At 47.2% G+C, this 12,328-nt stretch overlaps 1 protein-coding gene across 2 annotated transcripts; it reads right to left on the reverse strand.

Moving 5' to 3' along the window:
- Positions 1–1,698: 1,698 nt before the first annotated feature.
- Positions 1,699–10,690, reverse strand: PKMYT1 (protein kinase, membrane associated tyrosine/threonine 1). Of its 2 annotated transcripts, XM_033171123.1 has the most exons (9): positions 10,578–10,690; positions 8,090–8,162; positions 7,224–7,594; positions 5,833–6,323; positions 5,540–5,646; positions 5,181–5,353; positions 3,981–4,237; positions 2,810–2,908; positions 1,699–2,434 (listed from the first exon to the last, which is right to left on the reverse strand). In XM_033171123.1, the coding sequence occupies exons 2-9, from the start codon at positions 8,145–8,147 to the stop codon at positions 2,191–2,193; spliced, it is 1,800 nt and encodes a 599-aa protein (XP_033027014.1). In that variant the 5' UTR covers positions 8,148–8,162; positions 10,578–10,690; the 3' UTR covers positions 1,699–2,190. The 2 variants fall into 2 exon arrangements, with proteins under 2 accessions (XP_033027014.1, XP_033027015.1); XM_033171124.1 differs by lacking the exon at positions 8,090–8,162 and having other exon boundaries at positions 10,578–10,689.
- Positions 10,691–12,328: the final 1,638 nt, after the last annotated feature.

Here is a 12,328-nt window from a genome sequence, read left to right on the forward strand (position 1 = left end):
AATATTTTAAATCACTTTCAATGGAACTTTAGTATAACTAACTAGTGTTTGATTGTTCCCTGCATTTGCTGGATGGTAGTCAGTGGTTTGATTTCTTTATTCTGCCTAGACCACTCACCACACCAGATCACACTTTTCTTTAATTAAAGGTTGAAAGTGGCTTGAGCCATTATTCAACATCCAGTCACTTAGGCCTGGGTTGAAATTTAATCTCCCTTTTCTGCTATTATTATTATTATTATTTATTTTGTGCTACAGCACAGGAACCAAAACAGTCAGGACTGAATTAACTATGGTGCTTGAAGGTTGTTCTCACCTTATGGACTGTGGAATGGAGGTAGGACCATCTGTTCTGAGTTAAACCATATTCAAGAAGGTTGAACCTCTTTGCCTGCATGAATTCAAGTACAGCAAGGAAGTAAGCCACATAAAATTAAGCAACTCATTATGTGTGTTTTTAGCACACACAAATTTTAAAATTAAACAGGATTGCTTGCTACTCCAGCCTTTAAGAAAAATGAGTGGGGAATACATACAGCCCCAATCTATGCATTCTTCCACCTAAGCATTGCCTCACTGAGTTCAGTCAGTTTCACTCCCAGATAGACAGGGCTGCAGTTTTTCACTTCAATCTAAAGGACAAGTAGAATGTTACACAAGCTTCTAGACATGTTCATTTTTTAAATCTAAATTGGCTATCTTATAGACAAGCTCCATTCCTTATTAAAAAAATTCCCTCATCACCACCACCACCACCCCGCTTAAGCTACTACAATATTACGTTACACTGCAAAATATGGAAGGCAATTGTGATGCAGATCTAGGGTTGCCAACATGGCAGGGCAGCCTTGAGGACTTCCCTTGGCATGTGTTAAGCCTCTGTGTGGCCCCTCACTGCCTCCATGATGAGGCAACAAGGTAGGTTACATTATCTCTCTCCCCCCCCTCAAAAAAGTACACTGAGCTGAAAATAACAGATTGCCAGAAAAAGAAGGCACACATACACAAGTTGTATCCAGCAAATCTTCTTGAAACTCTTAATTTTTTCACAGGTCCACCACCAAATCAAGTGCTTTCCAGTGGTGCCCTGGCACAAAAACATGGGAGTTGAGGCAAACATATCATTTAACAAAGAACAACTCCCTCAAAACCATGATCAAATCATGGGTATTTAAGTGCTTGGTTGGTTTTGTTGTCATCCTTTTTACAAAAGCAATTTGAGGAGTCCTGCCTTGAATGAATGTTCTTATGGTGCTGGCAGGCACTGGATCTGTGTGTTTTTACTCCTCTAAGTTTTAATTCAATATTGGTTTTTGCAGAGATCTGTTTTATTACTATTGGATCCAACTTTCACAGATGACTTTGAAAAGAATACTTTTGGGTGCTTTCTGTCTTGGGGGGGGGGAGTTGTGTCTGTAGCACTCATTCCAAATGTCCCTGCAGTCCCAAAAAGGTTAACCCCCTGCACTAGATACTGTGAACAAGCAAGATTCTAAAGTTTATCTTCAAGACGTGTCCAGCTCACAGCCACTATTTACTCTATTCAGCTGCTCTCTGAGGCTTCAGCAAAAAAACAGCCTGTACTTTTATAATGGTACAATTTCCTTGTGTGGCAATTTGCAACTTCATCTCTCACTGTTCTTTTGTCAGAATGGAGTTCTAACTTTATTAATATTTCAAGTCACAAAAAACACAAAATTCAAGGGAAAGTTGAAAATGCTTTTATTGTCATCTTACAGCTGCCACCTTTGCAAAACCCTAGTACGAAAGGGAGTTTATATTCCGCATTCCCCAAGCCAGTTCCCACAAATGGCAACACATTCCTGGCACACAAATATTAGAAGACAAAACTTTAAAAGAAAATATAGATTCCACCCTCATTCCCCATATAAAAGAGAGATCAGTTTCCCCCTCAAGTGACCTCTGACAGTACACCCTATTTTCCACTGCCTGCCAGCAGATACCAGTATAAATTTTGGAATACAAGAAGATGCATCACCATCGGGCTCAAGCAGAGAAGTTATGCATAGGGAAGCAACCCTAGAAATCCTGCCTCCCCTTTGCTAAACTTAGCTCTATGTCACAGCCCAGCCCACTGAGCATACTGGCCAAGTGTGTAATATCAAAGGGAGGGGCTCCTCCCTGCACCCAGTAAGGGTCTATGCAAGCCAGTAAGTAAAGAAGTTCCTCTCAGCTCTGGCACTTTTGCTCAGATGCCATGGAGTCTTCAAACAAGCTCAGCAGGTTTTTTGGCTCAAAAGTAGAGCCCTGCTTTGAGCACTTGGGAACAAATGACTCCCATTCATCCTCATCTTCAAAAGCTAGTGTGCGGCGCAAGCTGTTCACATTCAGAGAGCTTGGTGTGTCATGTCTGCTACAGGGGGACTCTGGGCTGATGTGGCTGAGGTTAGGGCTGCCTTGGCGTACCAAAGACCTGTGAGTGACCAAACAGAAAAAGACAGGTGATAAAAATAAAGTGTTGGGTACTGCATCAGGATCTCCTATCTGCGATATAGTTCAGCACTGGGAAAGACAACATACTCCTCAGGTCACAACTTCGCAGCAAAATATTCTGATAAATATGCATGGTTCAAACCATTGCGCCCTCTACAGTGCCAAGGGGGGAAGATACCTTTTGAGAAGTTAAAGGTTATTCACTTATTGAGTCATTAACAAGTGTGCACATACTCTGAACCCTCTGCTTACATGCAGAATCATAGAATTGCAAGGGACCACAAGGAGTTGTCGAAAAACCTCAAGCAGCTCTGCTGCTGTCTCCCCTACAGCTACCCCTTGACCATCAGCTCACCTGTTCTTCCTGCCACGAGTTTGCTGGGGTGAGGGGTGCCGTGGAGTGGAGGTGTTTCCTGCACAAGGGCAGATGTTCAGCAGAGGAGAACCAGGCTGTCTGGAAGGGAAGCAGCAATCTGAAGTTACCTATGCTTTCAAGCATTCATTTTAATATCAGGCTAGTAGGAGTCAAACAGAATTCAGAAGTGTGACAGGTGGTGGTGGGGAATACAGACTAGCTTCCTGTAGTGAAAGAGTGCGAACATGTGCTTGAACAGACAACCTGCAGTGGCTCACATTCAGAAGGGAAACTGGACAGCCACTTGCTCTCCTACCTTAGAGGCTTCAGCCAGTGACTCATTTTCTCTCTACATGCATAACAGGAACCATTCTTCCCATGCTTAATAGAAAAAATAGTATCTTTCTTGGCCACCTGCTGTTGATAAGGTGAGCCTTATGCCTAAGCTGGGGCAAAGAAAAGCACCTGAAGGATTCGGGGGTGTTCATTATTTTAGGAAAGGAGATTGAGAGTTTGGCCTGTTTAGTCTAGCTTTAAAAAAAGGCTGATGGGGAGGACATGATTGCGCTACAGAACATCAGAGGGATTGGCACTGTGTAACAAACCAAATTTAGATTTAAAAAAAAACCCAAACCTGTAGGAATAACTGATAATCAACTGCCCTTTCATACAATACAAACTGAAGGACTCAAAGTAGCTTTCTAAGAATTGAGGATAAAGACAATAAAGCAAGCTGTCACATGGGCAATACACCACAACTCTTGAAAAGGAGCTGGTTAGATTTATGAATGCCATAAATTGGCATCAGGAAGAATCGTTACTCCTTTCTTCCACTTCAGAGATTGCAAAAACTTGATAGGACACTGGTTAGGGTTAAGTAGGAGAACAAACATTTTCTCAAGAGAATAGTGAATGGAATTTGCTTCACATTACAGATCTAACTAATTGCGCCCTCCCTGGCCCAGGTCAGACTGGCTAGCAATCCTGGATATTTAAGAGGATGTATATTAGCCTTCCCAGACAGACAGATCACTTGCTTCAGAAATCTGGATTGGACTACCACACTGTTTTCTCTGATGGGGAGGGGCACCTTGCTCACATGTGCTCTCTACTTCCAACCTGTTACTATCTGAAAGTAGGAGAGGTCCTATCTTCTTCTCCGTCTACTTACTTGTCAGAAGACTGCAGCTCAGGGCAAGTGCGGTTATGACGCCCAGCTGTCTCCGTTAGTTCAAAGACATCCTCACCAAGGCTCTCTTCAGTGTCCTCTTCTTCCTCACCCCAACCACTAGAGAGGCTGCTGTCTTCTGGGGGAAGGACAAAGGGCGAATTTGGGGGTGTGACTGGAACATTCCGATGCCAAAACAGTAGCCAGTGAACCGGGCTGCTCACATACCCCCAGAGCCACTGCATGAACCTGAAGAGGATCTGAAATAAACAGATGGGGAGAATTCACACATTAAGAAAGCCATCAATGGAGCAATAACATGCTGGCATGAAGATAAAGGTAAAGGACCCCTGGACAGTTAAGTCCATTCAAAGGTGACTATGGGGTGAAGAAGAAGAAGAAGAGTTTGGACTTGATACCCTGCCTTTCACTCCCCTTAAGGAGTCTCAAAGCGACTAACAATCTCTTTTCCCTTCCTTCCCTACAACAAACACTCTGTGAGGTGAGTGAGGCTGAGAGGCTTCAGAGAAGTGTGACTAGCCCAAGGTCACCCAGCAGCTGCATGTGGAGGAGTGGGGAAGCAAGCCCAGTTCAGCAGATTACGAGTCCACCGCTCTTGACCACTACACCAAGCTGGCTCCTCTTGCTTTTCAGGCCAAGGGAGCGGGTGTTTGTCCACAGACAGCTTTCTGGGTCATGTGGCTAGCATGACTAAACCGCTTCTGGCGCAATGGAACCCCATGCCAAGTGCCAGGAAATGCCGTAAGAAAGGAATTTAAGGGGCAAAGCATGCTGGCATGAGGCACTTCCCAAATCTGGCAATAGGATACTCTCCCTCCCTACTACAAACTGGAGGCCAGGGTATCAGAAAAGGTCACCAGCCCTTTGCTGTCAGTGCGGCTCTCGCAACTGGGTACATAAAACAACACAAAACAAAGACATAACCTCAACTAGGCCAGCATACCCCCCCCCCAAAGAAAGGCATTTAGGCTGAGCAACACATGGAACTAGCTTAGTGTGATTCACCCATAAATAACTGATAGGCTGTTTTCTGATAAGGATGCCTTTGTCCAGAACAACAAAGGGGTGCAAAGCAGTGGCATAGTTCTAGGAAGAGGATGATTTTGGTAGTGCTGTGGAGAGTGCGCTCAAGGAGATCTGCAGATTAGCATTGTGAGGATCTATGGCCAGGGCCTTGATCACCTTGCACATGGAAACTCCTTGCTGGATCCCAGATTGTGCCAGCAGCATCAGCTTACGCCACCTCTCTGTCTTCTGCATGAGGCTGGAACCAAGCAGCGTCTCCACCGAGGGCCGGAGCAGATGGTTGGGTTCCAACATGGCAACTAGGAGATTCCGCAGCTCAGCAGAGAGATCTGGGAAGGGCAAGAATATTCCACTGCTTACTTTGCTTTCTGCAATATATTGAATTTCCCATGCCACCAGCTCTTTTCCCAGACCCTCCTAGTTTTGACAGCCACTTTGCCTCCTTCCATGAGGATTAGTGGTTGAGTTGGCATTGGCAAGTGCTGCATGCAGAAATTTTCCCCGTTTCTGCTCACCTGCAGTGAACTCAGGGGGCATATAGCCCTGTCTCAGTTGTTGCCAACCTTCACCTCCATTAGGAAGCTCCATATTGCAAGCAATCTCTAAGATGGTTATGCCCAGGCTGGAAGGACAGAAGCACACAGATGAAGTAAGAGGAGCAGCACAGCATTGCTTATCTGCAGCGCTAAGTTGAACCCTGCAACAAGTTAAATTTTGAGGCAGGGGAGCAAAAGCCACAACTGTGAAGCTGCTGGCTATCTCAGGCACTAGAAAAATTAGCATCCCTACTTCCCATCTCATCCCACACCTGAAGATGTCAGCAGCCTTGGTGTATTCCCCACGGAGCAGCTCAGGTGCCATGTAGCGGGGATCGCCTTCTTGAGCATCATTCAGATCCCTAGAGTCCAGCTCCAGCATAAGCCCAAAGTCACCTAGCTTGCAGACATTGCTGGACGAGAGGAAGATGTTAGCTGGCTTGACATCCATGTGTAAAAGGTTGCGGTCATGTAAGTGACGCAGTCCCTGCAGTAAGTCCCAGAGGAACGCTCGCACTTGCCATTCGGGCAGTGGTCCATACTCCTCACAGTACTGCAACAGGTTGCTTGGGCACAACTCCGTCTGTATGTAGAGCTGTCCACGCTCTTCCCAGGCCTGTACGAAGCTCACACAGTTGGGATGGTGCCCCACGCGCTCATGCTTGCGCACCTCAGCCAGTTTGCGCTGCCTATCAGTCTCACCTCGGAATGGCTCCACAGAACGCTTCACAGCATATAGCTGTCCATCTTCCCTACAGCGCACCTGTAGGGAAGATGAAACAAGTTATTACATCTGCAGACTGAAGAGGATCCTGGCTCTTCCATGCAAGAACTCCCGGCACAAAGGGTGTTCAGGAACTCTGAGTGGTAAGCTTGCCATGAACATCCAGATTCTGTGATGAGAAATTATATTCATGTCATATTGTCATAAAATCACCCAGCAAACAAATAAGAACAAAGCCTGCACAATTAACATTCATTCTGCATTCATCCTGATTTACTTGTGGGGTGTTTATACATCATTCTGTTAGTCATTTGTTCATCCTGCACTCTTCAATGCATTCTCCTATCACTTTCTAAATTGCAAAAAGCAAGATTCTTTTTTAAAGTGGATTTGTTGCACTAAGGGGACAGAGCCCTTTAACTGCACAAACCTAATGTAGCATGCTCTTAAATTCTTGTCACAAAATCTGGAGGCACCCAAAGTGTGGGACTGTGTATTTAAGACAATGCACTGTAGTCAGCACCCCACTTCCTACAGTGTGGCCTGCCAGATTCCTCCTGGAAGCCCACAAGCAGGGCATGGTAGTAACAGCCCTCTGCCACAGTCACCACATCTGAACATCTTCCATGTGTTTGTCTAATTCATTTTCAAAGCCATCTAACCAGTGGTCATCAACACATACTGTGGGGGGGGGGGGGAATCTTAATTATGCCTTGCGTGAAGTCATTTCTTCCACACAAACTGTGTCCATACCTTATATTTAAAGAGCATGGCTTCCTGCAAAGAATTCTCGGAACTGAAATTCATCTCACAGAGCTGCATTTCACAGTACACTTAACAAACTATAGTTCCTGGGAATATTTTGGGGAAGCAATGTATTTTAAATGGCTAGTGTAGATGTGTCCCAAGAGATTAGTAGCCCGTCTGCTACTGCCTTACCTTGTACACTTCACCAAAAGATCCTCTGCCAAGACGGCTTAGCTGCTGGAAACATTGCCTGAAAAACAGCTCTCTCTTGGAAGCATCATACAGGTGACTATGCAGGGGTGTCTGTTTCCTCTGTGCACCATGGAAGGAAACACTGTGTGGCTGAAGCTTGGTCCACGGTTGCTGCCGGCGGTCAGAGAAAATCCTGCTCACAGTGAGTGAACTCTTGGGGCGTGGGCGTGGTGGGAGGGTATAGCTCAGTGGCTTACGGGCTCTCTTGAGTGAAAAACTGCATTCTGCTTCCCGGAAGAAGGCAGGCACTGGAAGAGGAGTGTGACTCATCTGGGACTCAGCCCCTCCATAGTCAAGAGGTAGTGGCATGTCTGAAAGCAGAATGCATAGTTATTGAAATTACATTATCATTTCCTCAATGATCCAAAGTTGCAGTCAGCGAGTCTTTGGTGTTGGGCTGCTAAGGCACATTTAAAGTTCCCTAACCAAGAACTTTAAGGTCTAAACCACAGAGCCTAGGGCTTGCCTATCAGAAGGTCAGCAGTTCGAATCCCCGCAACAGGGTAAGCTCCCATTGCTCAGTCCCTGCTCCTGCCAACCTAGCAGTTTGAAAGCATGAAGTGCAAGTAGATAAATAGGTACCACTCGGCGGGAAGGTAAACGGCGTTTCCGTTTGCTGCTCTGGGTCGCCAGAAGCGGCTTAGTCATGCTGGCCACATGACCTGGAAGCTGTACGCTGGCTCCCTTGGCCAGTTAAGCGAGATCAATGCCGCAACCCCAGAGTCGTCCGCGACTGGACTTAACTGTCAGGGGTCCCTTTACCTTTACCTAACCAAGAAAAAGGTAAATATTTTCAGTTTGCTGACCTGAAGGGACTGATACTTGAGTCTCAAGTGATGGGGAAAGAAGCCTCCCCACATGCATAGCCCAAAGGATAAACTGCAAGAACAGTAGGATACATTCAGTTTAAAAACAGTCTTTCACTATATGCAACAATGATGTTCAGAAGCCCTGGAACCTGAAAAGCATTCTAACTCCCACTATTCATTTCTACATTCCTGTTCTGGGACCACAAGCCCAGAGCTGTATCTTTCTGTACCTTCGTAGCTTGTATTCACAGCAGGAAGGGACGTGTTTATTTTTGTCTTTTGCAAGAACAAAAACAACCACCCATTTTAAGGTTCTATCAGGCAGAGGCTTCAATAACTCATGCCTCCCAATCAGCCACTAGAATTCCATCTTAGAAGATCAATGCCCTGTGGGCTGCTGTCTCCAGGCTCTGGCCATTTGGGACGCATTTTAGGTTAAGATGCCTTTCATCCATCTACTGCAACTGTCCTGGAACCATCAGTAATTGTGATGGAGTTTGTTATGGCCTTAGTGATTCCTGATAAATCATGTGACAGTCAGATGAAACTGACAAGTCTGGGATCAGAATCTTTAGAGGCACTCAAAGGAAAACAAACAAAGCAGTCAGCAATCACAAAGAAAAAAACATTAAGTGGAGCACTAACAGGAAGACATGAAGAGTTTCAAAGTATCGATTCACACAAGGAATTCATATTTGCATTATCTATCATAAGCTGCTTAAATGTCTATGTGAACAGCACAGCAGTTGGATATAAACCTATACATAATTTCCTTTGAGGAAGCCATACTGAACACCGAGAGATTTACATTAAAATTAAGATTGCCCTGTGCATCTTCTAAATAAATAGGGCACTACATAAAAATATTGCTATATTTCTAACCCTTTAGCAAAGCATGTGTGGGTTTTTTTCCTCTTTCCTTTATCCTGACAATAAACCTAGGAGGTAGACAAACCAGAGATGGTAATACACAACAGGAGGCCAAACAGATCAGAATAAATATTCTGTTTCCAACACCAGACAGCCAGGTCACAACCTTGTCATGAGGGTGATGACCATTTCCTGTTTGTCTCTAGAAACACATTATACTCACAGGTAAAGGGACCCCTGACCATTAGGTCCAGTCGCGGACGACTCTGGGGTTGCGGCACTCATCTCACATTACTGGCCGAGGGAGCCGGAGTACAGCTTCCGGGTCATGTGGCCAGCATGACTAAGCCACTTTTGGCAAACCAGAGCAGTGTACGGAAACGCCGTTTACCTTCCCGCCGGAGCGGTACCTATTTATCTACTCACAGGTACACTGCCTCTAAAAATGGAGGTTCCATTTAGCTACCAGATGCCTATTTGGTGTCCACATCACATCTGACTTAAGAGCCCCTGGAGCTAAGCTCAAATCCACACATGAAATTCACTGGGTGATCTCAGGCCAGTCTTTGAGCCTGAACTCTCTTACAGGGCTGTGGCTAGAATAAAACAGAATGGAGATGAGAAAGAAGAAGAGCTATGTACCCTGAACTCCTTGAGAAAAGAGTAGGATTAAAAATGACAGACAACTAGAGAATTCCTCCAGGAATTTGCCTTGTTCTGATTTTACCACCACCAACAAAACCACTAAAAGAAGAGCTCAGCTGTCCCCAACTGGGCTTGACTTATGTCAGCTGTGGAAGAGACATCCTCGCCCCTCCAGCTCCATCACTCTCAACCCTCTAAAGTTCTCCTGCTCCTTATAGAAACACAAGAAGAGCCCTGCTGCATCAGGCCATTGGCCCATCTAATCCAGCATCCTGTCTTCCCAGTGGCCACCCAATGCCTGTGGGAAACCCCCCCCCCCCCCGCAAGGAGCAGGATTCGAGCACCTTGTGATTCCCATTCACTGGCATTCAGAAGCCCTGCTGCCTCCGACCCTCCTCTTATGCTTGGGACCACCTCCCAGGACACCCTCAAATAACTCCCCTCAAAAAACACAACACTTTCCACGAAGCCTTGGGCACAATCTGTCCACACACTCCCCCCCCCCCAAACGAGGCTCTAAAACATCTTGGAAGTATGACCCTGGCTAGAATAAACCCCTTCCGACCCCAACCCCTCAGCTTCCTTTCCCCCAGGCCAGGCCTATCACGGCTCTATCCATGTTTTTACTTGCTTTTTAATCGTCCTTCCCTCCCCCCCCCCAACATTTCGGCTGCTTCCTATTCCCTCTGTAAGCCTCCTCGAGTCCCTGTCAGGGGAAATGGCAGGATAGAAATCAATACGACGTTTAGGCATTCTAACAATGATATATACCCACGGTAACCCACCACCGGCAGCCTCGCCCCCTCCTTCACGGAGAAGGGCCCTGTTCCCCCAGTCACCGCCTCTGCCCTTCCCCAAAATTCACCTCAGGTGCGGCGCGCGCGCCCCTTTCCCCTGCCCGTAGTTGGCGACATCAACGCCACACCCGCTCCTGCCAGTCAGGAAACACAAAAGCACCGGCGCGCCTTACCTCTCTTCTCCTTCCTCTTTATAATTTTAAATTTCCTCGGAGCCCCGGAGAGCAAGGGCTCGTGCGTACATTCGAGCGAGCGAGCGAGGGAATCGCTTTGTTCCGTCCGTCCGAGAGTTCCCGAATGAGGCAGCCCTTTTTTTCTCCCCCTTCCTTTCCTCAGGTGTGTGTCCCTGCCCGGCGCGCGCGCGCGCCAATCCCCTCAACGCCCAGTTTGCGCTCTCGCGCCAAAATTCCAAACGGCCTCGCCCACTTCCGCGCCCCGACGTCACCGCGCGTGCGTGCGTGAAAGGCAACGGGCCGAAGGGGGTAAGCGAGCGCGCGAGCGCTTCTTTCAACGGAAACGCCTCCCTTAACTTTGAGCCCCTGGCTTTTTTGTTTGCCCAGTCAGTCAGTGATTTGGCAGGTGGGTGGTGGACGAGGCCCAGCTGGGTTGAGGAAAGAGGAAAGGCCTCGCTTGGACTCGGAGGCAAGTCTACAAGCGGGGACTTTGCCGAGGAGTCCCTGGGCCGCCCACTCGATAGAAAATGGACAAGGCTTTTTTTGCCTTTTCGTAGGCGGGGCCCGCAGTTGGACGCGGCACCTAAGGAGAAAGAACTGGAAGCGGGTGGTCGGGTGGGCCTAAGCGGCCTCCTTCGCTCGAGCGGGAGGGGGAAGTAGCGGTAAATTAAGAATTGCCGTCCCCTCGATAGTGAGGCGCCCTGGTAAGTGTGTGTGACCAAGCAGTGCATCCCGGGGAAGGGCGAACAATACCGGGGCGGCCGGGCCCCCACCCGAGCCTGGCTCCCCTGCTGGTGGCAACAGCTCTGTGGGGAACCGCGGCTTCCTGAGGCAGAATGGAGCTCCAAGGGGGACCGTCGTATCTGCAGCCGGTATTTGGCTGGGGAGCAGAGTTGTCTGGATTGGGGGGGGGGGCGGGTGGCTACATGCAGCCGCTCACCCACCTACCCTCCTCTGATTCAATACCCACTCTCCCCTGAGAGTGACTCAGGTCGTTGTCCATGCCATACATTTAATTTAAAGCCCGTTTGCAGCACCCCCACCCCAGCAAGAACTGTGGGAGCTGTAGCTTAAGGGTGATGGGAATTGTAGTTTTGTGAGGGTAAGTTACAGTTCCCAGGATTCTTTGGTGTAGTACTGGAGGGTATGTTTTAAATATATGGTGTGTTCTCAGCCTCAGTTGATCTACCTGGGTTTTCTGGGTTCAATGGATGTTTTCTGTGCAAAGGGAAACAGTGCCCTCCCCCCCACCAGTCAGGCGATAAGTGCCTTCACCTGTGTAGGCTCAAGTAGTGAAGCTAGGGGAGACTTTTAAGGTACTGAGGAGGAACTCCAAGGGCTCCAGCTGACCTGGAAAGTGCAAACAAACCCCTGTCCCCTTTTCCTGACTGACGTAAGTAGTAAGGGTTGTTCTAAATGGCTCCATAATGGGCACCCCTTTGGTCAGATTGGGAGAGCCAACCTGCAAAACAAGACCTTTTTAAAAGCCCATCTGACAAGCTTGAGTTAACAAGCACAAATTGTACACAGAACCAATGCAGGGGGAAAGGCATGTGCCCTTGGTAGCAGGTTGAGGTGTGTGTAGCAAAATTACAATCTTGTTAAAAATTGAATTTACTGTTTTACATACTTTAAAGTGGTTTTATGATACTTAAATCCCCTCACATTCAGTTAATATAGTTCATAAGAAACAGGGAGCCCCATAACATTAATTTAACTCATTTATTTTGATGTAATTTATATGTGGCCAT

The sequence above is a fragment of the Lacerta agilis genome, chromosome 14 (genome assembly GCF_009819535.1).
Source record: "Lacerta agilis isolate rLacAgi1 chromosome 14, rLacAgi1.pri, whole genome shotgun sequence".
NCBI lineage: Eukaryota > Metazoa > Chordata > Lepidosauria > Squamata > Lacertidae > Lacerta > Lacerta agilis.

Excerpts from the sequence above, each read along its gene's own strand:
- PKMYT1 (XM_033171123.1), bottom strand. The coding sequence starts at position 8,147 with ATGCATGTGGGGAGGCTTCTTTCCCCATCACTTGAGACTCAAGTATCA. Across the intron at positions 4,238-5,180 it reads AAGGAGTTTCCATGTGCAAG|ATCCTCTTCAGGTTCATGCA; the intron begins GTGATCAAGGCC and ends TGTTTATTTCAG. Across the intron at positions 2,909-3,980 it reads GAGCTGCAGTCTTCTGACAA|ACAGCCTGGTTCTCCTCTGC; the intron begins GTAAGTAGACGG and ends CTTCCCTTCCAG.